The sequence below is a fragment of the Eublepharis macularius genome, chromosome 3 (genome assembly GCF_028583425.1).
Source record: "Eublepharis macularius isolate TG4126 chromosome 3, MPM_Emac_v1.0, whole genome shotgun sequence".
Classification (NCBI taxonomy): Eukaryota; Metazoa; Chordata; class Lepidosauria; order Squamata; family Eublepharidae; genus Eublepharis; species Eublepharis macularius.
The window spans coordinates 154,973,787-154,998,098 of record NC_072792.1 but is presented as its reverse complement, the minus strand read 5'-3'; the positions used below and the strand labels follow the sequence as shown (position 1 = coordinate 154,998,098).

Sequence of the window (24,312 nt, the reverse complement as noted above, 5' to 3'; positions counted from 1 at the left end):
AGAAAAAAATGTGCAATTCTATCTCTGTTTGGAAAAAAAGATAGAAAAAGTTTCTCCTTTGGGCTTCCTGAAATTGTATTGTAGCACTCCTAGCAACAGCTTTTCCCTTTTCTTAAAATACCCTTCTGATTTCACATATGAGCCTCTCAAGAGAGCTACAGACAACTGCAATATAAACTGTAAAAAGGTCCCCTTCCCTAGAAAAAAAGGTTCATCAAAATTCTTACACAGTAAAACATTCATTTGGAACAGTAACATCAACAAAAGCTAACATTGTAGGGTCAACGGCCCCCCCAATTTTTTTGTTATTGTTGCCTGCATCGCGGGTCATCACATCCTGTTTTCTTGCAGGGTACAAACTTATTTATACATTAAATACTTTTCTAAGAAATAGTCCAATTATTGCACTTCATTTAGGAAAAAAAATCCCAGGCTTTTGTCCTATTCAGTGAATACTGATGACATGTGAATAAAAATATGGGATGAAAACAGTTTTTTATGAAGACAGATTCTCCAAAGATTATGAAAGAATACAGCGGGTGAGAATGAGGAGGATGTTCACAAATGCCTGTCCCTTTTAAGTTTTTTTTTAAAAAAAATATTAAAAGACACAAAAAATGATTCGCTGCCATTGAAGCTCCTTTTTATGCAAAGGAAAGCTGAACTGAGATGATTGATGTACTTTTTGGCTTGCAAAAATTTAAAAGGGAAATTAAAATTAGGCAGAGAGCTGCCTCCGTTGGTAGAGACACCTGCACATCCAACCCAGGAAAGGGGACCACGCTATACACTGTATTAAGGATGATGCAGCATAGAATAAGTGCTGCAGACACAAATCTTGATCCAGTACAGCCTCCTATACAGAGGCTCACACCCATCTGCTGTTCAAGCTGCACACTGGAAAATGTCCGATTCACCAATGGCCAAAGATGAGTGTATGCTGAATATCCTATGAACAGCAGTACACAAGAGTGGAGAATTTAACATTCGTAGAATCTCAGCTTTCATTTAAAAGGAAAAAAACACATGGTTCTAGCCCTTATGGATGAAGAAGTAAACTTGAAAAGGTGCATTTAATAACTGGTGAAATTTTGGAAGTTTAGGAGAGGAGGAAGTGTCGAGCCAACATGGACTGCAGTGTCATTGAAATGCAGGATGCCTATGGCTAGTGGAAGCAGAATAAATTATGCAAAATACAGACATAGATGCAAGTTCATAATTTATTCAGATTACACATTTGGATATCTTCAGCATAGAGTATACACAACCATATCCATAGCACAGCGCAGCATGGGTGTGTAGGACACACTTGAGTGTCCGTCTGATGCAGAAACAACCCATGAGATGGAGCAGATCTTACAGACTGGCTGCCTACTGGTGGTATATCTGATGTAAAGCTGATGGTGGAGTCATACCAGTGCACCCAATGCCCCTGAGGACCCTATCTATACAATAACTGAATGGCAAGGGTGCTCTCACAAGCAAACACCATGCTTGAAAACGAAAACAGGGACTGTTGATTTATAATGGCAGATCCATATGCTACAACCACCATGAGGAAACCCACTGGAGAAAATGCTACAGTGGATTAATATCAATTGCTTCCTTGCATGGAGAGTTTCCAGGCTAGCTCTGCATATTCCTAGTGGCAGCTGGCACTGGCTTAGCAACTTTTCACCCAATTGAGGGCAATCCGTGTGCTGCGCTACTCTCACACAGCAGGGTTATATTCTGTGGGGCAGGCGCTTCATGGAACTGTGTCCTGCTGCTTCTGCGTGACAGCCATAACAAAATTGCCCATGCTTTGAGAGACACAAACACTTTCAAGAATAGGTGCGGCTCGCAGGAGCACTCTGGTTAAATAGTAACACCGGGAATACACTTTAACAACATTTAAAAGGTGCTTCTGCCTCCCTAGTGATGATGGCAGCAAACCTGGAAGCAAAACAGGAAAGGCCTCACACCTCCTGTTATGGGGATTTGGTGCTGCTTCCCATTGCAAATTTTTGGAGGACAATTGCCATTCCCCCCTATACTGATTCTGCCGGTATGTTTGCACCAGAGGCTATCAACACAGGGCCCAGCACAGCTGGCACTGAGAACCCTGGCAGGCTTGTCTCCTGTGTGAAAAGAAGAAAAGCACTACAATTGTCAGAGGAAGACAACCTTGAAAACACCCCCAGGATCCTACAGTGTGGTATGTGCACATGGATGCTTTGAGTGTCAACATGGAAAATAACACAAATAAAACCAAAACATGGCAGAAATAGTGGTTTCAAGATGGAAAGATGCACAAAGTAAGGTTGAGAATCTTCCTTCCCGAATACCCACCCAAGATATGAACACAGCAGTTTTTGGCCCAGCTTATTACCAGCTGTATCAGTAGTAGTAAAGAAAGAAATCAACAAAAAACACAGCTTTGAGGATTTTAAACCAGCCATCTAGAAAAAAGTAAGCTGCTTGAACCAAAGTTTCTTTCTCTTTCTCTTTTTGCAGGTCTATACGAGACTTCCTGGCCAGCAGATAACTGTCAAAGTTACTTTGTTTCTCTGTTCCTTCAACATAGGAACCAATGCTGAATGGCTCATGCCCACCGTCGAAAGTCCATTAACTGCAACTATCATATCGCCACATCTAAGAAGAGAAACCAAGAGAGAAAGAGGGTCAGTGAAGGTTAGGAATCTGCCGCAGCTACCATGTCCATGTACTGTAGAGCCCAGTCACTGGACTTAGACCCACCACTTAGGGTACCAGTCTATTGTACCAGAGGCATGGTCACCAAGTAGGGGGAGGGTGGAGAAGAGAGGCAGAAGTCTGGTGAAAAATTAAAAATGGGTCCCAATTTAGCAGGTTGGGGTTAAAAGTAGGTCACAGCCCTCAAACAAATGAAGGTTCCTGCCTCAGAGAATGAACTTTCTGATCATGAATGCCTTGAGGGATAATGAAAAAAGGCTGGAAACATGCAGGCAATGTCAAGTGAAGGATGCTGGAAAGGGGTTTGAGTTTGAATTAAATTACTATTATTGTCATTAGCCATGCCGTGGGCCTGCCAGACCCAAGAATGAAATAGAAATATCCAGTATATATGCCATAACCCACACAGGTCACGGAAAAGTCACAGTCTTTATAAATACTGAAAGCTGCAACAAAATAGGAGGCTTCTTTAAATACAGTATTATGACAAAATACATAGCGCTGGCAGGGTGTCTTATAAGTACCTTATTGCAACATAGGACTAAAAATAAACCCTTACACATTCCTAGCTATTAAATTCTCTGCCACAAAATAAAATTCCTAGACTGCCTTAGAAACCTTCTGAGGAAGCATATCCCAGAGCTGAGGTGCAGCCACTTACTGACCTTCATGCACAGATGGTGTAACTATTTTTTATGAGACTGGAGATACTGGGAATAGCTGAAAGAGTTCCTAACTTATTCCAATAGGTACCCCCAATTGCAAGACTTAGTTGCAGGGAAATCAGTACAGGTATCAACTAGCTAACTGCGTGGCAGTGGATTGATCCCCTTATACTGGAAGGAGCATTAGTCTTTGCAAACAGGTCAGGTGGTCTTTTCACAAGCAGGTCCATTTATTGGGCAGGCTGGGGAGAGAGAAATTGCAGGAGCATTTCTATTATGTGGTTAGGGCTGTGCATCTTGCCTTCTCATTCTAATGGTGTGCTGTGCCAAAACCAACCAAATACGTGAAGCGGCTCTTCTAGACTGCAGAAGGCAGTGGGAAGGGGCTGGGGCTATGAAGGGCTGTACTCAAAGCCAAAGTCCATGGTACCAAGTCATTAGAGGGAGTTACAACTAGAGGGCTGCACTGGAACTGCAGCTAGAACAAGGCCTTGGAGCTGAAGCAGCTCCGGTGCAGTACAGCCAGAACGTCTGTAGCTCTGCCTCTGCTTATTCATAGCAGGACTGGCCAGTTTAGAGGCCACACACTGTCTATCATCCACAAAGGCTTGCCCCTGTATTATCTTCTATGCTTGAAGAGTGATCTGAGGCTGCAGTATATATAGGCTTATAAGGTTAGGGTTGCCAACCTCCTGGTGGGGCTTGGAGATCTCCCAGAATTACAACTGATCTCTAGACTACAGAGATCACATCCCCTGCGGAAAATGGCTGCTTTGGTGGGTGCAGTCTATGGCCTTGTACCCTGCTAAAGTCCCTCCCCTCCCTAGCCTCCACGCCCCAAATCTCCAGGAATTTCCTAACCTGGAGCTGACAATCCTATTCAGTCCTAGCCTCAGGCCTCATTCAAATCCCAGAAAGGAGCCGGCAGTAGTGTATGCTCGAATTAGGGTGGTGTGGAGGAGAGAGTCCTGGTCTTGTCTTACAGATTCTGCCGAGGAGCTGCCATGTGAGAATAGCAAGCATCTTTTAATGGAGGGGTGGGAGGGAGAGATTTGGGGGTCTGTTCTTTTATCTTGGTTTTAATTTGGAAATGTTTTTAAATCATTATTGCAAGCCGCCTTGAACTATGTGGAAAGGCAGGATATAAATGCTTAAATAAATATATAAACAAACAATAAAATGAAGCTCGGTGGATAACCTTAGTCCAGTCACTGTCTTTTGACGACACCTGCTTCACAGGGTTCCTTCACAAGAGAGGATGCATGTTGCTCTGAGCTCTTTGGAGGAACGGCGGGATCAAAAACGTAAAGAATAAACAACCACGTTGAGCCATACTGAATGACTATATGCTTATTGGTTATCAAATCCTATATGTTACTCCCTTCAGGTACTGCTGAAGTCTAATTTCAACAGAAATGCAATCTGTATTTCCTTGACCCAGACTTTATGCTTCCTTTGCTGCAGAATGACTTACAGTTTTGTGTGGGGAGAGCCAGCGTGGTGTAGTGGTTAGAGTGTATGACTAGGGGCTGGGAGACCCAGGTTCAAATCCCCACTCTCCCATGAAAGTCTGCTGAGTGACCTTGGGCCACTCACACTCCCTGCCTAACCTCCCTCACAGACCTGTTATGGGGATAAACTGAGGAGAGCAGGATGATGTGGGCTGCCCTGGGTTCCCAATGGGGAGAAAGGCAGGGTATAAGTAAAGCAAAATAAACATATAAATAAATTTACGATTGTTGACCTCCACTTTCAAGGAAGCATAAAGGACAAAATAGCAAGGCTTACTTTAGTCTTCCGTCAAAGTACGCTGGTGTCCCCAGGACAATTGTTTTTATGAAGAAAGGCTGGTTCGTGTGGTTCTCTTCATAGCCACCTACAATGCTGAAGCCCCAGCTTGCTAAATTGCTCCTCCGTAGGACGACGTCATGGCAGCTATGCAGGCAGCTGTGCAGCAAGAAAGTGAAAAACACTGATCTTTCTACTTATTCATATCTAAAACATACCACCCTTTGTAACTGGAACTCCAACTTGCTTACAATAAAGATTGTCCAAAGATCCACCAGAGCACATCAAGAAAATATACAGAAAAACACAGTAACCCAGGAGCAGGGGCGGCGCAAGGGTTTACCACGCTCGCGGCGGGCTGACATCACGCGTGACGTCATCACAGGAGCGCACGCGCTGCCGCCGGCCCAATTGCTGCGGCGGGCGGCCTCCAAGCTATCCCACTCGGTTGCCTGCGCCACCGCAGATGCCTGCCCGCGGTGGCTGCGCCTGGCTGGGGGCTTGTGCTGGCGGTGGCAGCGGCGCGGGGTGGGAGGGATAGGAGGCTGGTGCTTTGTGGTGCGCGCTCCCGCCCGCTGCGCCTCCTCCGGCGCTCCCTCCGGCACCCCGCGCCTGCGGCCACCGCCTACCTGGCCTCAATAGGCCCGCCGGCCCTGCCCAGGGGGTCCCCAAACTTGTTGATTCTGTGCATATTTTTGGAATTTTGAGAAAGGGTAGTGGGCACCACCACAAAATGGCTGTCAAGTGGGATGGGTGAAATCAATCATAAAATGGCTGCCAGGGGGTGTAATTACAAAAGGTTGGGAGGTTCCAGGGACAGCTATTTCTGAATAGACAGTACCAAAGGTGATGTGCCCCCCAATTCTTCTGAAGCATCTTCTGCTCCTATGAGATAGAAAAAGTTCTTTGCTTTGGAGGAGCAGAGTTTTGGTGAACTGGTCAGGAAAACCACTGATGGGTGCTATGATGCCCACAGGTGCAGCATTGGGGATCACTGACCTAATCATTAACTACCTCTTAATCTATAATTTTCTGAATTAATATTATAAACATACAATCAAACAAGCATCTGTTTACATGTATACAGACAAGAAACTGTGCAAACTCATGGCTGGAAGCAGGGAAGAAAAAGAAAAATGTAAGATTTTTTCCTCTTTTCTTCCCTAATCTATAATGTATAATGGGTGCTGTGTGGACTGACAAGCCTGGTTAAGAGTCAAACCTGTACAGCTGCCTGCCTCTTCTATGGCTTCTCCAGTTCAGTAGGCCAAATACAAAATCTATTTATTTATTTTTATTTAATACATCTATATTCTGCTTTATTGGAGGTGAGGAGAATTATGAAAGTAGCTTTGGATCCTCACTGGGGAGAAAGGTGGGAAATAAATGAAGTAAAATAAATAAATAAATCTTTTCAGACTCAAGATTCAAAAACACACCATGGCATCTCAGGGGAGGGTGAGGTGGGGCTACCTACTCACATTCTGTAGTGTGTTCTAGAGTGCGTTCTAGAGTTGCACCCTCTCACACTTAGGACTTATGGAATATTTGCCAGAAAAGGTTAGCTACTGAAGTGAAACAAACTGTACAAAGGCTACCTGAAGACCTGTCTTGACAAAAAAGGCCATTGCTACAGAAGGTCACACACAAGGATAGAGGTTTGGGCGTCAAGCAGTACCTTGGAAGTCCCAGCCACATTACCCACGAGGGTGACCAACTGGCATCGTATTCATTCTCGCTGAGGGTGCTTGGTTGCTCATCAGTTGCCTGGGGCTGTTCTTCGGCAATCTGGACCTCCAAAGCTTTAAGGGCAACGACTGAGGAGGCTGCGCTGGCTTTCAGCATGGCCACTGCCTCGCTGTGACTTAAGTTGGTCAGATCAATGCCATTTATATTCATCAGCACATCACCTGGGTAAAAATGCAAGTGAACAAAAAGCCTCGGTTAGATGGGCCAGGTGGTCTGTAACTTCCCTGTGCAAATACGAGGCTGCTGATTTCAGCTCCTCACTGGCACCTGGATCCTATAGGTATGTATGAGGTATGAATACAGAGTTGACAGCAACTCGTGCTGTGCAAGTGCTGTTGCTAACAGATTACAAAGTCACAGATGAAGCTTGTGGTATTTTGCCAGTATTGCTGCCTCTGTGATGTATGGAGAGAGGTTCATCTCTATTTCTGTACAGTTTCATACGCTTTTACCATGATCACCAGAAGCAAAGGAAAGGGAATTAGTGGTGAACATCTTGCCGGCTACCCATCACCCCAGCTGTGGTTTTCTGGTCTCCTTCCTGCTTGCAGATATAAGGGCTGGGAGTGGCTGGAGGCACGAGTTGACAGGCAAGTCTAAGGGCTCTTGGCCCTTAGCCTTTGGCTCACGGGCCTACAGGATATACTGGCTTGTTGCTTGGTTTTGATTATTTACATTATATTGTTTACTTTGGAAGTATCTGTAAAGCCTCTTTGGGTCCCTCAGGAGAAAAGCAGCACAGAAATACTTACACAAATATAAATAAATAAAATAAACTGGGCAAAAGAAAAGTAACTTTTTTCTTAGTTTTGCATGCTATAATGCAAGTTTTAGTATTTTACTGTTTTGACTTTAAGTTATGTTAAGTTTAAGCTTGGAAAACTTGATTTTTAAAAACTGTACAGACTTACAGTATATAAATAAAATTCTAGAATGTGGCTTTTTTGAGCTTTGGTCAAACACTGACCCCCCCCCCCCAATAAATAGCCATAAGTGTAGGAATAAGTATAAATTCATTTAGGAAGGTAAAATAAATACCCACTGGTTGGCAGGGTCTGTGCTGGACAGTTCTCCCATTAGCAAGGCTGACCTGTGCTTTCTAGAACCTTTGTGAGAGTCCTGGAGATCAACAGACTAAATGTGGGACAAAAGGGTTCAGATGCATGACCCAGCATTTGAAGAATGTCCTGCGCACAACTCCCTTTCCCTAAAACATACTCCAGTCAACTGCACATATTGCCAAACCAGGATGTACAGTCTTGTGTGCATCTAGAGAAGAAGAGACTTATGCTGTGTGCAGTACTTCCTTTTGTCTGTTCTGAATCTCCCACCCCTTAGCTTCACTAGATGACCCCAGGCTCTAGTATTATGAGAGGCCCTGTCTACTCTCCCCGTGAACAATCTTCTGCTAATGGAAACTTTCATCTAGATCCAAACTGATGTCTCGTGATTCTTACAACAGTGGTGTAAGGGAGGCCAGTACGATTACTTCCACATTATGTGTGTCCCAGGGGTGGTGGTAATTGATTTGCCTCTTGAGTTTGTGGCAGAAGTGGCATTTGAACCAAGGACCTCATGGATCACATCTCATCTGCTTAGCCACTGCACCACAACAGTTTTCACTGCATTATTAAGAACATAAGAACATAAGCAAAGCCATGTTGGATCAGGCCAGTGGCCCATCCAGTCCAACATTCTGTCACACACAGTGGCTAGAAATCCAGTGCCATCTAAAGGACTGTCAGTGAGGCCAGGACACCAGAAGCCCTCCCACTGCCTTCCTTCCAGCACCAAGACAACAGAGCACCACCTCCCCACAAAGAGAATACCATCTATCTCCTGTGGCTAATAGCCACTGATGGACCTCTGCTCCATATATTTGTCCAGTCCCCTCTTGAAGCTGGCAATGCTTGTAGCTGCCACCACCTCCTGTGGCAACGAATTCCATGTGTTTATCACCCTTTGTGTAAAGTAGTATTTTCTTCTATCTGTTCTAACCCGACTGCTCAATAATTTCATAGAGTGCCCACGAGTTCTTGTATTGTGAGAAAGGGAGAAAAACACATCTTTCTCGACCTTCTCTAACCCGTGCATTATCTTGTAAACCTCTATCATGTCTCCCCTCAGTCGTCTTTTCTCCAGGCTAAAGAGCCCCAAGCGCCTCAATCTTTCCTCATAGGGAAAGTGTTCCAACCCTTTAATCATTTTAGTTGCCCTTCTCTGTACTTTTTCCAGTGCTATGATATCTTTTTTAAGGTGTGGCGACCAGAACTGTACACAGTACTCCAAATGAGGCCTCACCATCGATTTATACAGAGGCATTATGATACCGGCTGATTTGTTTTCAATCCCTTTCCTAATAACCCCTAGCATAGCATTAGCTTTTTTTATGGCAGTCGCACACTGTGCTGACGTTTTTAGTGAGTTATCTATCATGACTCCAAGATCTCTCTCTTGGTCAGTCTCCGCCAGTTCAGACCCCATCAACTTGTATTTATATTTTGGATTTTTGGTTCCAATGTGCATTACTTTGCACTTGGCTACATTGAACCTCATTTGCCACATGGATGCCCACTCTTCTAGCCTCGACAGATCCCTTTGGAGTGCCTCACAATCCTCTCTGGCTTTCACCACCCTGAACAATTTCGTATCATCTGCACGTGTCATTATTATTCCCACTTTGCAAACGGGCAGCTGAAGGTGACAGACAGAGCTTCTGCCCTTGGGCCACCAACCAAGCTCATGGCAGAGATGAGATCTGAACTTCTCGGTTCACAACTTGTCCTCTCAGCTGCTTTCTAATGACTGCACTCTGTGTTTGCATGGAAGCGGTTGTGTTACTATGCAAGAGGGTTGCCCCCCACCATGAAGTTCTCCTGCTTAAGCCCTCCTATCAACACGAATGGAAGTCCCTCTTCATTACAACAGAACACCATTTGTGCAGTTCCTCAGAGGAACTGGAACTATCATCAGTCGGGCTGTTTGGAATTCCCACCTCTTTTAATCCTTCCATCTCTTGCCAGACAGCCATGGGGTTGCACACTCGTGACAAATATTGGTAACTCTCCACTTTTGCTGCCTCGGCCTCCTGCCACAGTCATGCCGAGGGATTCATGGGGCTCCTTCTTCACTGTGATGTGCTTCTCTTGACAAGTAACGCACTGGGAAAGATCCTTCAAAGAGATGGTGAATAGTATTTTTTTTAAAATGGTAATTCACATGATCTTAAAATCATGTTTAATCACTTGCAATAGTTTGACCTCCCACCAGACCCCACATGCTTTTGGGATCTTCCCTAGAAATGCAAACAACGGTGCACGTTTCTAGTCTTTCACTCGTGCAAATGTCATGGATATATGTAGAACTAAAGGAGAACAGTTGAAGGAATTGACCAACCATGTTATAGCAGATGCCTTTGCATACAGAAACAGGACTGGTCTGCCCCATAGCTTGACATGCCTCAACAGGACCTATAATAGAACAACTTTGGAGAGTGGCATGGATCAGAGGAGTTTCACAGTTGTATGGCCTTTTGTAGTTTAGAAGAGCTGTCTAACAGTAGATACTATGAGCTAAGCTACAAGAGACGAATTACACGAGGAGGAGCACGTGAAGGGAGTCGCAATGTTAGCCCGGAAGCTGAGTTTTAAAAGAAATTGGAAGTCTTTGTCAATTTCCCCTCTCTACAGAGCCAGCAAAGATCACTCCTCAGAGGGTTTGTTAATTTCCTTTTTGTTTCACCTCTCCTTCTAGGAGGCGAAGAGGAGGAGAGATCTTTGCTGGCTCTGTAGAGAGGGGAAATTGACCGAGCCTTCCAATCTCTTTTAAAACTCAGCTTCCTGGTTAACATTGAGGCTCCCTTCATGTGCTCCTTCTCATGTAACTCGTCTCTTGTAGTTTAGCTCTATGTGTTGAAGCCCAAGTGCACATAGCATCTGAGAATGGCAGGAATATCTAACTTCACAGAAACGAAGATGTGATTCAAGGATAGATGTACTGGTTAAGGGCCAAAATATATCACTAATTTTATGAAGACTTTGTTAAGATAAAAAGTAGACAGAATGAACTAGCAATTTAAGATGTTTCAAATACAGATAACCGTGCACGGTGTTTGAAGTTATAATTAGTTAGCCAAGAATGTGAGCTCTTATCAACTGGGACAGTCAGTTCTTTTAAGAAGATGGTTCTGAGACCCTATAAATATGAGAATCTGAATTTAGCAGGAGCTTCTTCCTAGAAGGTGCTCCTTGCTTATCTTTGGGCAAGATACTTTTTTGGACTCATGTAATTGCTCTCCTTTCATGATCTATGTAGTTGTTATAATGGATAGTATGATTTTCTCTTGCCTGAGCAGATATTAAGAATGCTGAATGATAATGTTTCATTAATAAAGGCTTAGAATGGAAGGAGAGATTCTGTGATAGCATTACTTGTGTACAATAGCAGGTAGTGAATCCAAAATGTTATTTGTGGGGTACCTCTTGTCAGGAATTAAAATGATTTGATATAGGAAAGCTAACTAAATGCTTAGGGGTTCTTCAGTGCATGCCTATATCTGAATTAGGCTTGACCAGTCATTCTGAACACAGATAATTCTAGAAATGTAGGTAACATCTAGTGAAAGCTCCAAAACCTGCTGAGGACTATGACTAGTTCTGAATTATAGGAGAACAAGGGCTTCAGTGTCCATCACAGACTCCGATCCATCTTTCCAAAAAGTTTACTCCCTTTGCAGCTCAATTCCTTCTAAAGAATCTGACTGCAAGCACTGCATATGGTGTATAACTACGTAATAAATATTTGGAAGCAAGATATTGTAATGTACCTGATGAAGACTTCTTTTTGAAACGGGCAAGTGACTGGTTACCTGTAATGGAATTTTATTTTGTATATCCTGCTTCTTTGTCTTCCTTGTTATGGGTGATGTTTTGTTTTTGGTGTATTAAACACTCTTTTTCATAGCAACAGAGAGCCCCGTGGTGCAGAGTGGTAAGGTGCAGTACTGCAATTCAAGCTCTGCTCACAACCCAAGTTTGATCCTGGCAGAAGCCCGATTCAGATATTCGGCTCAAGGGTGACTCAGCTTCCCATCCTTCCGAGATCAGTAAAATGAGTACCCAGTTTCCTGGGGGGTAAAGTGTAGATGACTGGGGAAGGCAATGGCCAACCACCCTGTAACAAAAGTCTGCCAAGAAAATGTTGTGATGTGACATCCCCCCCTGGGTCAGTAATGACTCAGTGCTTGCACAGGGGACTACCTTTACCTTTACCTTTCATAGCAACATTCATTGACATTTAACTCTTCAACAGTTATACTCAGCAGTAGACATTATATAATGGAGATTTAGCACAGTTATTTCTTATACCCTTGCAGGATTTTGGTGAGTTGTTTCTTAGCTCACATACGGTGATTTTGATTGTGTTTATGACTGACCTAATATGGCTGATAATGTTCTTCATTTGTGTTTAGACATTACAGAAGCATATACTTATAGAAAGGAAAAGCTGCTGAGTAAAATTAGAAGGGGAAGGATGACAATGCAATCCTAGGCAGAGTTACTCTGGTCAGATGTGGACATAAGATTCCACTATTAGTCTCATCAGTTATAATTCTTTAGTAAACATATTCAATAAGTTTCTATTTAGATCGAAATTGCAGAGAGAGATGCTGATCCTTGTTCATTTAACACTACAGCAAATGCTAGTCTTTGCAAATATCTGATAAAATACACTGTTTACAGGAAATAGATCAAGATAGGTAGCCATGTTTGTCTGTCTGTAGCAGTGGAAAAGACCAAGAATCCATTAGCACCTATAAGACTAACACATTTTGTGCAAGGGTATGAGCTTTAGTGAGCCACGGACAAAATTTGTGGTAGGGTATGAGCTTTTGTGAGCCACAGCTCACTTCTTCAGGTATCTGAAGAAGTGAGCTGTGGCTCACGAAGGCTCATACCCTACCACAAATTTTGTTAGTCTTATAGGTGCTACTGGATTCTTGCTCTTTTCTACTGTTTACAGGAAAGTGCTGACCTGTGAGCTTCACTGACCTGTGGCTCTCTCATATTGTTGGATGGCAATGTTAACACTAATTCATTGCACACCCTTATCCAGGGCCTGCATTGGTAAAATCTGATCTCATTTAGACTTACCTTATGTGGGCTGGGCCTATTACTATGATATAGTTGATGAGACTGGTGTTGGCTGATGGAATGAGTCCCACCATCTCTGAGGATGCTGACAATCTGGGATTTAGCTGGCCTGGAAATGGTGAGGCTCACCCGTTCACCACTGGCCTGCAGAATATACATGTAGAGAAGGAGGGGGGGGGGAACATGAAATGTTTGCTTGTGCTCGCAAGAACCAAACACATTTTAAATGCTCTACAATAGGAAAGGTTATTTTTCATCAATATGAGCATACTTTGCAGCTGGAATACATTGCACAAGTTATATATTTAACTTATGAATTCGTGTGATTATTGATGCTGACATTTTCAAGCTTAGGCCCAGATAACTACATTAGGGCATCACTGCTATTATAGTATCCATTTATAAAGTTACTGGGCCTCTCCTGAGAACGGTCATCTGAGCAGCTCAGATTACTTTTGTTGCCCTGCACTTCCACAAGGGAATCCATTATCATTGGACAGGGAAAACATAAAACCCAGATACTGAAGCCACTAGCACTGGACATTGGGGTTGACAGTGGGAGCAGAAATATCTGGGGCACACCCCCCCCCCGCCCCACATCATCTCCACCAGCTCTCTGTCCCAGCTTCTCAGCATTCCACCAGGTTCTAAGAAATGCTGCAGCATTTGGTGAAGCTTCTTTTACTCTGTTAAAAAACACAGCAAAGATGGAACTGTGTGTTTTTATTTACTTCATTTATACCCTGCCTTTCTCCCCAGTGGGGACCTAAAGCATCTTACATCGTTATCTGCTCTTGTCCATTTTATCCTCACAGCAACCCTGTGAGGTAGGTTAGGCTGAGTGTGTGGGACTGGCCCAACGTCACCCAGCAAGCCTCCATAACTGAGTGGGGGTTTGCACCTGAGTCTCGCAGATACTAGACCAACACTAATTACTATAACCATACTGGTTCTCATTTCATCTCAGCAACTGGTTTTATTTTATTTTTAAAAGTGGAACAGATTTGAATTCTCAGTCAATTTGGGAACCAATCCAGCTGAAAAGAAGTATATAAAAACGCCAAATCTATTTTTAAAATAATGGCATGGTCTATGACCATCTACTTTTGGTACTTAATCTGGTAAGTGATCTGAGTAAATAGGAGCTGCCTCATTTCTATGGGGTCCAGTGAGCGATCAAGAGCAAAGCAGCTGGCTGTATAGATATCAAGTAACACAGAGACAAGCTGCAGAAGGATGAAGCTGGGAGGGCATCAGAATATTTACATGCCCATGTTTGTGCCCCGTCATTGGACTTTTCCGCACTCTCGGCTTACTCTTCTTTTTTAAAGCAGCTGATCCACAAGCACTGGAATTGGTTTATGTTCGGTCTTTCTGCACATCGGACCTCCCTCTTCATTTTTACAGTCTGGGAGTCAGTTTATTTTCTTACTCATGTGCCGTTCCTGAGAAAGGGTGGTGTCATCATTGATGGCATCATCGGAGGTGTCACAACACTGCCCTCTTTGTTTTTTTGCACATGGTTATATGGATATATCAATATAAGGGCTGGATTTTTAAAAAATGATTGAAAACAAACACACTGTCTTTGCAAGGGGAAAGATAAAAGGAGAGCGCCTCCACCACCTATCCCTAATCCCCCCCCCCCGCCATCATGGTCCAAATTGGAGAGCCACACCTAAGCCAGCAGGCCCAAAGTGAGGAGCTGGAGGCCAGCACCAGTGTGGCAAACCGATCTCTGCAGGGGTGGAGCCTAGAGCAGCAGTGTCCCTGTCCCTTTCAAACTGTGCTGCTTTACCTGGCACCAGAAGTGGCCCCCTCCCTCCAGGACTTTTGCATTTTTTTTAAAAAAATCAGAACCAGAATACCACTATATCAATATAGTGTTGTAATGACAGGCATTGCAGGTTCTCTGAACTTGCAGCATCCATTAAAAAATAAGCCTCTAGCCCCTTCCCTTGAGAAGATATAAAGAAAAAGGCCTCTCTCTGCAAGGGAAGGGGCTAGAGATTTACTTTTAAAAAATGTAAGTGAGGAATTCAGAGAACCTGCTACACCTATCATTACAACATTATATCAATATAAGCACTGAATTTTTAAAAAAGAAGGCAAGCATTGGAGTCAAGTTTGGTGCTAGATGAGAAGGCAAACCCTCCCTCTCTGTAATTTGACCGGGGGGGGGGGGGAACATACTTGCCTCATCCACGATAACACTGGCAGGATATGGAGGCATCCCTGACTTCCTAAAATAGTACACTGTTGGATGAAGCTACAACAATTTATGCTGGAAATTGATTTAGTCCTCTGTCACTGGTAATGGCGGAATATTAATTTATTGTTTATTTAAAATATTTATATGCTGCCATTCCACCCAAATAGGGTCCCCCAAGGTGGTAAAAATCAAGATATTAAAAGCATTTAGATCTTGCGTTACCACCCATCTCGCCACATGTGGCAGGGCCGCCCAAAGCAGAGGCCTTTGAAGATGACCAAAGTGGTTGGGTAGGTCCATATGGGAGAATGCAGTCCTTAAGGTAAGCTTCCCAACCCATATTTATGCAGTTCCTCCACTGGCAACTGGTACTTGGATATGTCATATAAGAAAATGGGTTTCTTCTGTAATATCCTCCTTACAGGGTGACAACAATGAAGATGCGCCTTGAGTACTTCACCAGTAGACAAGGAAAGGGAGTTAATGTATAATAGATAAGTCGGTAATCTCATTTTAATGTCTTGGTATATTATAGCGGCCAAACAATATGGTTATCATAAGCTAAGGATGTCACAGTAATTTCCACAGAAGCAGAAACTTAATTCTGTTTATCTGATGTGCCATAAGTTATCCTGTTAAATACTGGTTTCATAGGAAAGTTGAGAAAGTATACATGTGTAAAACTGGAAATCAAAGAACAGAAATCATACACGAGGGATACAAACTGTGTGAAGGAAGAGTTCTACTATTATCGTATTTACAGTTTGGGGTAGGTGGGCTCATCCATCTACTCCTGCTTCAGCAGTGCTGACCCCTCCCTCACTACAGGGGCCACAAGTAGAGGCAGGCACAAACTGAAATACGAACTGAAGTTCGCAGGAACTAGGCTGGTTCGTGGTTCGTGAACTGGCAGTTTGTGGGAGCTCATTTCTCATGAACCGTGACAGATTTTAGCCTGGTCCATTTGGTTTGTATTTTGGTTAGTCACTGCAGACAGTCTGGTGCCAATCAATCAGTTTCCTAGGTAAGGGGGGGGCTCTCTGCAGACCTTCTGCTGACCTGGAAGTGACATTTTCATGAACCAAATGAACCAGTTCGCAAACCGGGGCAAGTTCATGATAATTTGTGGTTCACGAAACGTGACGAACCATGAACCCCACGGTTCGGAATTTTCCCGGTTTGTGCCCCTCTCTAGCCATGTTTCTTTCTTCTTTGAATTCAGTGTTTTAAAATCCTGGTTTGAAACCCGCTGTCCCACCTCCACCTCACATCCAAAAAGCATTTTAATAGGTCCATTTTCTTAAGTGCTTTAATGTACAGATTGTGACATTTTATAGGGGGATTTTTGAATTTTACTAATCAGCTTGTCACTTATGGGGGAATCTTGTCAAAACACAGGATCCAATCATCATCATCAGCCAATTTATGATCAGGTCATATTCCAATGCACTGGCAACGTGAGACCCAGTGTCGGGTTACAGTTAAGAGTGTTGGACTGGACTTATATCTCGGGGGCCAGGTTCGATTCCCCACTCTGCCATGAAAAGTTGCTGGGGGCTCTGCATCCAGTCATCCCCTCTTAGCCTAACCTACCTCAGACAGCTGTTATGAGGACAAAATGAAGAAGAGAAGAATGATATAAGCTACTGTGGGTTTCTACTGGGGTGAAAGGTGAGGTATAAACAATAAAATAAATAAAATTAGGGTTCACTCTGATTTTCTGCAGCTCTTTTCCTTCACTGAGTGAAGGAAACTGAGCTTTTATCCCAGCAGTTTCAGGGATCTTTGACTCTCGAAAGCTCATACCTTGGAAATCTAGTTGGTCTTTAAGGTGCTATTGAACACAAATCTTGCTCTTTTATCCTGGTAGATACCCTTCCTGGTCCAAAATGAGAAGAGCTTCTCTGCAGTAACAAAAGGGCCATGATACAGAGGCCAATAGTATATCTTTTCATTTTGAAAGGTACCTCCATTGTTATTCACTGATAAGGCCAAACCGTTCTGGGTCAAGTTAGTTGGAGGTCAACACCATCAATGCTGAACAGGAGAAGTTCTAATTCACCAACTGCTTGGCTGGAAATAGTTTGTCTCCCCAGACAGGAGAATCTGGCCATCACTAATTAAAACTGGAGAGGCTACATCATACTAAACTGCCTTTAAGAATCCATTTTAAAATGCTCCTTATGGCCGTTTCCAGACGGCTTACCTGCCTCCGGAACGTCGCGCCATGTTGCGGGGAAAACGTGAAATATCGCGTTTTCTCGCGTGAGTTTTGTGCGACGTCGCGCAAAACTCACGCGAGAAAACGCGATATTTCGCGTTTTCCCCGCAACATGGCGCAACGTTCCGGAGGCAGGTAAGCCGTCTGGAAATGGCCCAGATTGGTTCAACTAGCTCATTGTTGTCTGATATAACTGCCAGTAAATAATTCTTCATTGAATCAAGATACACCATTCGTCTGTGAAGCCTTAAAAAACTAGTATCTATACACAGCCATAGTGTTCTGGCAAACCCATGCCTACCTCAAAAAGTAGAAACAAACCAAAAACATTGTTTTCCTGTGACAAACAAATGACCTACAGAAAACCACTTTAAAGTACAGTCTTCTTATGGGAAGCAGCCTCATTGCTCAAATAAGTTCTGAGGAAAGGCAATGTTAAGGTAATTAGCTGCCTCAGCGCTCTGTAGATATGCCCTATTAATCAGACATGGCATTCCTCTATTTATACTCTCTCTGGTAATGTTTTTGCTTAGCTGAAACTCGTAATATTAACAACATCGATCTCTAGCAGAGGACTATTATTGTATTCACACCCAATGGCATTCAATATAACTTACCTGGATAATCTGAGCAGCCAATTCAGGTGTGCCGTGCTTCAGGTCATGGCCATTGATAGCCAACACCTTGTCGTTGCTGCAGAGTCGGCCATCTTGAGCAGCCAAGCCACCTTCTAAGAGGTCTAGGACAAAAACTCCTGCCTCATCCGTTCTCCGCACCAGCTTAATACCAAGCTGTTCATTGGAGTCTCGTTTATGCAGAGTCACGTGAAAACTGTCCTCCCGCTGAGGAGGGCTATCACTGTGGTTGTGAGTTCGGCTTCCAAACCGCCTCTCCCGGAGGACAGTGAGATGGAGAACTGTGCAAGGCTGGGAAAGGATAGCCCTTGCATGGTTGTGGGACACATTACTGATATCAAAGTTATTGACCTGAAAGAATTAGGGAAAACATTCACATGTTGCTCCTCAAAATGTTCCTAAGAGTCAATTATTGCTTTTTCATAAATTCTTTGGATGTTGCCACTTGTGAACACAAGGCCAAAAATCAACCTAGTGTTTTGTCTACACAGCTTCTGTAATATGCTCTGAACAGTTGGGTCTTAAATACTGCACTTGGGGAAGCTTATAATTTTAGGGGTATTACACACTGTGCACAATTCAAGACATGCACTCAAGTGCCCTTTGTAAAGTTGTAAAGGAAGTTATATATCAATACACCTCTTGGATTGCAGGTGGCAGCCTGTGATCCAAGAGGTGTGACTCGGCAACCTCTGTAACACTTTCAGCGATCATTCTGCCATGCCCATTTTTCAGGATCCTCAAAACTGCTGCTGCTCCAAGTGACCCCCAAGTTTGTCTTTGTTTGTTATGTGGTGTCAAGCCTCTTTCAACTTATGGCTTGGAAACTCTATGAACTAATGATATCCAAAACATCCTATCACTGACTGCCTTGCTCAGGTCTTGCAAACTGAAGGCCGTGGCTTCCTTTATTAAGTCAGACCCTCCACGTACCATGAGCAAACTTTTGCATGCAACATCCAATGATATTTTGACAGATTTCCCCATCACACAAATATCCCACCTCCTGTCATTCACATGCACACTCTAGAACACCTAGGCTGTTTCCACACTACTCACCTTCATCTGGAACGGGGCGCAATGTCGTGAAAAAAATGCAGAAGATAGCGTCTTCTCGTGTGAGTTTTGCGCGATGTCGCACAAAACTCATGTGAGAAGACGCTATCTTCTGTGGTTTTCTCACGACGTTGCACCCTGTTCCAGATGAAGGTGAGCAGTGTGGAAACAGCCCTAGTTTATATTTAGAAGGGTATGTCTAAGTTCACAAGTAACAACTTTTTTCAAACCTAGACTACCCTCTGTTTTTTAGAGGGGAGCAAGCTTTCTGGAGAAATTTAGGCAAAAATGTAAAATTTAGGTTAGAATATGTGAAGTAATTCATATAGCAAAAATGCTACATAAATGAACAGCAGTGATATGTGCTTCTATACTAGGTAAAATGTGTAAACATCTTATCCAAACATAACCTCTAAGGGCACTGAAGAAGGCCTATAAAGCTAGAGACAACAAAGGCATTTCCCATTATTCATAAAAGACAGACAGGATCATTCTGCTTTTATTTCCCAATTAAAAAAGAGATTCAGCAGAACAGAAATATTTCTAGGAGGCAAAACCCCAAGAGTCACATAAATGACTGGTATCAATATTGAAATAGCAAACCCTGCTTTGCCTGAATAATGATGTTTTCCAACTAGAACCTGCTAAGCTAAAATATACCTATAACAAAGAATTTCAAGTAACTGTCAGGAAACACGCATCATCTGATATAGCTCTGCACAGTCCAGACAGATGCAAGTTGAGAAGAATATAATATTAGGCACATACTTGCAGTATTTGATCGCCAGCAAGGAGCCTTCCGTCTCTGGCAATAATCCCATCTCGATAAACCTCTTGAATAACAATGTTGATCAAAGGTGTTTCATTGCCACCCACTATGCTAATTCCCAGCTCAATATAAGGATTGGACCGATGTATTTCAATGGTTGTGATTTCGCCTTCCGGCAAACTTGGTGGCTGATGAGTTGCTGCCCAGTTAGGAAACAAAAACATGCACCTAAATATATTTGCAACAGAGCGAATTATTGAACAAAACAAGAGCAACATCTGACATATCAATGCAAGTACATTAAACCAGGCTTGATCCAGCAGTTCAAAAGTTGGGCAAATGCAGCCCAGCTAGTTTTGGCTACCTACCACCTATTGGGAAAACAGGAGACAAACTAAGCCCTTGGTAGGCTACCATTGCGATATATGGAACTGCCAAATCATACCACTGGTCCAGCTAGATCAGAAGGGAACAGAGATTTACTCTCCTCTCCAGAAGGCCCCTCTATTGTTTAAAACTATTTATTTATTTACTTCATTTATAACCCACCTTTCTCCCCAATGGGGAACCAAAGCAGTTTACATCATTCTCCTCTGCTCCATTTTATCCTAGAAACAATCTTACGAGGCAGGTTGTGCTGAGAGTATGTGAGTGGCCCAAGTTCCCCCAGCAAACCTCCAGGGCAGAGTGCCAGATCCTAGTCTAACACTCTAACCGCTATACAACACTGCCTCTAGACCAACTCACCTCTCCCCATATTCTTTAGATGTGAATAGGTGGACACAAGAATCAACAAATGAGGATCCCCCTCTCCCTTTCATCATGTCTAGTGTGATCCACAGGTAAGTTAAAAGAACGCTGATAGGATCAGGAAGCTAGGCAGACAACTGCTGTCCTCTCATTCATCTGGCAGGGTTCACTTAGAAGCTTTGTTTTTAAAAGAAAATCACTGATGCATAAATATAGGCAGGCAAAAAGGAAGGAAAGCAGGGCACGAATGAATGGTGAGACACATGCCGCACTAGGAAGTAAAAACGGAAAGGCCCCCTTCCTCTCAGATAAGGCTTCTCTTCCTCTCTAAAATTCCAGATGCTGGAAATGTCACTGCTGGGTCACCACATTACTCAGCGGTTCCTTTTGTGGAAACAAGATAACACGCCATAGATGGGAGTCCGCTTGATGGGGGCACAAGCAGAGTACTGAATCGTCACAAACTGCTCGGTAAGAAGGACGAATGCTGCTTCTATGATAATTTCTGCCACCCATGGACTTACATTAAAAATAATGAACTTTTTAAAAAATGAGTTTCTGCCTGATTAGCCAAGGTGCCGTTTTAACTGATCAAAATTTTTTAAAACTATTAATCTAACTGATCTATTAAATGCTGTGGCCCCAGAAGTAGTTTTTTGAGAAAACGCCTTAATGCAATATGGCTAAGAAGCATTCAGTGGTGAGGGGCCATGGCTCAGTAGTAGAGCATCTGCTTTGCACGCAGAAGGTTCCAGGTTCGATCCCTGGCATCTCCAATTAAAAGGATCAGATAGTAGGTGATGTGAATGACCTCTGCCTGAGACCCGGGAGAGAGTCTGCCAGTCAGAGTAAATAATACTGACCTTGACATGGTCTCACTTGGCATAAAGGCAGTTTCATGTGCAGTTCGCAGCACCCTTTCTACAGCTGCATTAAAATGTGATATTTCATCATTGCTGTCCAATTCTGTTTTAAGGTACATGTTTGCACCTTTACATTATTCTGAAACACCACAGTATTCTTCAACTACCGAGCAAGGGTTGCATCCATGGAAAAGCCCCTATGTGATCAAGCTGAAGTACAGGCCTACGCCTCTTGCTAAGATAACTTGGTGTAGATCAGTGAGTGGTTCTCACTCTGCAGCTTACAGAGAGCTGCACGTGCACTTGCCATCGACCGAAAGAGCTGTATTTACTTCCATTCCCCAGTTGTGGCCTGCCCCTCAAGGCCTGCAGCTTATCTGTTCCTCTAAGATGGCTGTTTCAAGGTGGGAACCACCTGCCAAACACCAGCGCCTCCAAGCAAGGATCTCGCCCACTTTCCTAAGACATGGGACAGATGCCATACTGGGTAACAGTGCTTAGAAGAGTCACGTGTGGCTCCCAAGCCACTGAGTGATTATCACTGGTTTATACGTATCCCTGGAGAACAGTCTACTTATGGCTACTAGCCATGATAGCAGAGGCAATATATCGACACCCGGAGGCAGTATGTCTCTAAATGTGAGATGCTGGGGACAGACAACAGGGGAAGGACATCTTCTGCATGCCCTGTTTGTGAGTTTCTAGAGGAATCTGTCCAGCCACCACAGGAGGACACAGAGATAGATAAGATGGAACTTTGTCTAATCCATCACGGCCGTTTTTATATTCAGTTGAGTGCAAGCAATTTACCGCAAGCACTGATTGGAGGATGGATACAAACCATTGAGAAACTGCAGCATGAAGGGGAAAGTGAAAAACAAATGCAGAAGAAGAGCTGCAATTGCTCTAGACTACGTAAACAAGTCTAAGGATAATTAGATGGACACAGTGAAGCTGCTACAGGAAAAGGCACTTCCCCACATTGCCTATAAATCAGTCAGGGTGGATGGAGGATCTGTAACATGTGATTCATAAGGTACAGCAAAAATGCGAACGGAAATCAGTTGTCTTGCATGGCTCACAATCCGTTTAAAAACTGGAGAACTGCACATCCAAACAAATGTCATTGTTATTCATATGCAGGACGTTTCTCAGCCATCTTTTCTGATGAAGTACTTCTAGGACGACTACATTTAGTAAACTAATCAATTAAACTAATAGAGTAAAAAAATATTTAGATTAAAAAGGCACACTCATTAATCAGGCACTAGCTTTGTAAAATAAAAGTTTGTAATTTTTAATGGGTGTCAGAAACCTTCTAAGAAAGAAGTGTTTCCCCTTCTTTTCCACACAGGAAGGAATGCCTCTTCTGAAGTGGCATCTGCTATAACACATACATACACGTATCATCTAAAAAACTAAAACATTTTAGTCAGAACTATAATTTTATTCACATGCAAATTAAGTAAGGCTTAATTGATTAGTCAATTAAAATTCATACAACAAATCAATGGCGATTTCTTTTAATAGCCCAACTAGTTCACAAGAGGGTTTGTAAATTTTTAAAATGACTTAAAAACTGGCTGGGTAGTGAATTACTTTTGTGCAAGAGAAAAATCCTAGTCCTAAAATACAGGTTTTAATAGAGGCAGATCAAACAATGTCAAAAGAGAAAACGGACATACGGTCAGCCCCCGTGTTCTCTTCAAAGGCCGGGTTGTCAAGGCCAGACTCATCGGTCCACACAGGAACAGTTGCTGATGTAAAGTTCTGCTCTGCTGGTGCTGTGCCTGTCCCAGCGTGCTCCACATCAGGAGACTGAGAACCTGGCCGATCTATCATACTGCTCTCATTCTCACTCTCTGTGTCTGCCAGCAATTTGCTATTTTTTCTCCTCTCCAAGGCAGCTCTGCGATGGGAAGCCCCAGGACACCTAGAAAGGAAATGCTATGATGCCTTCACAAAAATAAGGATCACCTTAAAATCACCTTGAATTCTGCAGGGGGAGAAAAGCACAACATTCCTACATGTATATGTCCAATATGAAGTTGAGCGAGTGATCAGTATGGAGCCAGCTCGTAGTGCCTGGATGAGCGTGGCCAGTTCCATGCATTTATCCCTCAAATGCACATATTAGGCTTTATACGTGCAGGCAGGAGCATAAGGCTGGAATAATGGACTACGCCACTTCAGGGTGCAGGCTGAGGATCATATTTTAGAATACTCCCCTAAAACTCCCTGGTAGTAGGGAACCAGTGCATTAAGAAAAGGAACAGGCCCTCTCTCCTCATTGTGCTAATTTTCTATTTACATAGAGGGTTTTTTTTAAATTAAGCAAAGGAACATTCTGAGCTGGAACCCACCAGCTGCAGTTTGAAGTCCATTTTACCATCTCATTCCCACCCCATTTTCCTGCATGCATGAACCAGGCCTTATTCTGTGAAGCAGAATCCTGTGGAGAATATTCTGTCATGTATTAACCTGCTATCTGCTCTTTTGCAATTTTGTGTGTGTGTGTTCTCCCATCCCACCCCCGAAACACTTAAGAAGGAACAAATGAAAGGTAGCAAGGTTCAAATGAGTAATTTTGACCTGTGTTTAATAAATGACTTTGGGCAGAGTATATTTCCATTACTGCTGCAACTATTATATATTAATGTTTCTCAATACCATGAACCTGGGGATTAAAGTCCACCCGAGACTTGTGGCAGTTGATTAGAGAGGAGGTGGAAATGCTTCCAAGGGTCCATGGCTTGCA

The 24,312-nt window shown here is 43.3% G+C and overlaps 1 protein-coding gene across 1 annotated transcript in view; it reads right to left on the bottom strand.

Moving 5' to 3' along the window:
• Positions 1–1,206: 1,206 nt before the first annotated feature.
• The window catches only part of LNX2 (ligand of numb-protein X 2), an 84,602-nt gene continuing 61,496 nt past the window's right edge, over positions 1,207–24,312 (bottom strand). Inside the window, exons 3-10 of the mRNA XM_054974776.1 lie at positions 23,240–23,487; positions 19,941–20,140; positions 18,099–18,467; positions 13,049–13,192; positions 9,892–10,069; positions 6,826–7,057; positions 5,148–5,306; positions 1,207–2,634 (exon numbers count right to left, since the gene is read on the bottom strand). Of these exons, the coding sequence (XP_054830751.1) occupies positions 2,499–2,634; positions 5,148–5,306; positions 6,826–7,057; positions 9,892–10,069; positions 13,049–13,192; positions 18,099–18,467; positions 19,941–20,140; positions 23,240–23,487 (1,666 nt within the window). The 3' untranslated portion in view covers positions 1,207–2,498. The remainder of the gene's footprint in view (positions 2,635–5,147; positions 5,307–6,825; positions 7,058–9,891; positions 10,070–13,048; positions 13,193–18,098; positions 18,468–19,940; positions 20,141–23,239; positions 23,488–24,312) is intronic.